At 34.7% G+C, this 1,465-nt stretch overlaps 1 protein-coding gene across 1 annotated transcript; it reads left to right on the plus strand.

The window, feature by feature from the left end:
- Positions 1-985: 985 nt before the first annotated feature.
- On the plus strand, positions 986-1,460 carry LOC108364803 (venom allergen 5-like; the record flags this gene model as incomplete). The annotated part of the gene is made up of 2 exons (XM_017618649.1): positions 986-1,163; positions 1,236-1,460. Coding segments are annotated over exons 1-2 (348 nt in total), but the record flags the coding sequence as incomplete, so codon positions are not given.
- Positions 1,461-1,465: the final 5 nt, after the last annotated feature.

The raw sequence follows: 1,465 nt of genomic DNA on the forward strand, positions 1-1,465 counted from the left end.
AACAAGTACCCGGACGATTTTTACTTTCTGAAATTCAGAAAATTAAATCTTGAAAGCTTATTCAAGTCATGGTGAAATCATAACAAGGTGTGTTCAGAAGATTCACCTCACCTTTTCGGCAGTTCTATTTGTGTAAATTTTTTTATTTTGGATTTACCGATAACCGAATCATTAGGTGGCAAACTTGATAATTTCTCTAGTAGTTGGTACACTTCAATTACCTGTTCGATATTTATTCAATTTTAAATCCCCCGCTGCCGCAAGGCACTTTCTGTTTTTTATAGGCAAACAGCTACGAATCAGCTGTTTATAAACAAAGTTTACCAGACTAACAAAAATTAGCTGAAAAAGACGTTGATAAATTGTCGTTTAAATATAAAACAGATGTGATAATGACTTTTTACTACAAAATTCTGGAAATGTGTAGTTGAAATTTCACTGAAAATATGTGCTTGTATTCTAAGCGAAAAGCAGAACTCTGCGTCGAATTCCCATTACATTTTATCATTAATTTTACTTTCAGAAGAATCTTCGATTTTATCGCATAAGTTACTTTAATTCCTATCGAAACAGTTCCAAATTGCTGTATTGCTTTCATATCATTAAGACGTGACGAATAAGAATTCAAAAAAAATTTCTGCACACATACACATGTATGTATGTATGTATGTACATAATCGACACCTGATAATACACTGCCGAAGCATTATATGTAAATTATAGCGTATACATATACGAATAATTAAAAGTTAAGATATTATTTGTTTATGAAAAAATTTCGCATTGTTATTGAGCGTAAAAGTCCCCTGCAAATATACATATGTACATATGTACATACATACACACATATTAAGACATACCTACAATACGCTTGTTGTATTGACTAGGCAAATATGTAAGTCTTGCAGAAATTGTTATCTGTTTCTATTCGGAGTAGAAGTGAAAAAAACCTATAAAACTTCATTTGACTCAGAAATTGTCTACAGTCCAACTTTAGACACATTATCAGTTATACCGTTGTTCTCACTTAAACGTTCACAATGCAATTAAAATTTGTGCTATTCGCTATTTTAGTGGCGGCTTTTGAAATTGTTTCCGCCACAAATTACTGTGATACATCCTTGTGTAGTTCTGGCCAACATATAGCATGCAATAATACTGGGGTAAGATGTGGCTGAGGATATTAGCAGAGCAAATCCATATGAAAATTATCAACTAACAATCTTGTTTTATAGAATTTTGCATCGTCGTGCCAAAATGCAGCCTTAGCCTCACTGACACAAGAAACTAAAAATTTGATTGTTAGTGCGCACAATACCAAGCGTAACACAGTGGCTGGCGGAAGTACCGCACTCGAACCCGCTTGCCGCATGGCCACCATGACATGGGATGACGAATTGGCCTTCTTGGCGGAACTGAATGTCAAACAATGCCAAATGAGGCATGACGCTTGTCACAATACCGC

This window comes from Rhagoletis zephyria, unplaced genomic scaffold (genome assembly GCF_001687245.7).
Source record: "Rhagoletis zephyria isolate East Lansing unplaced genomic scaffold, Rhagoletis_zephyria_1.1 Rzeph_scaffold_01674, whole genome shotgun sequence".
In the NCBI taxonomy this organism is placed as follows: Eukaryota; Metazoa; Arthropoda; class Insecta; order Diptera; family Tephritidae; genus Rhagoletis; species Rhagoletis zephyria.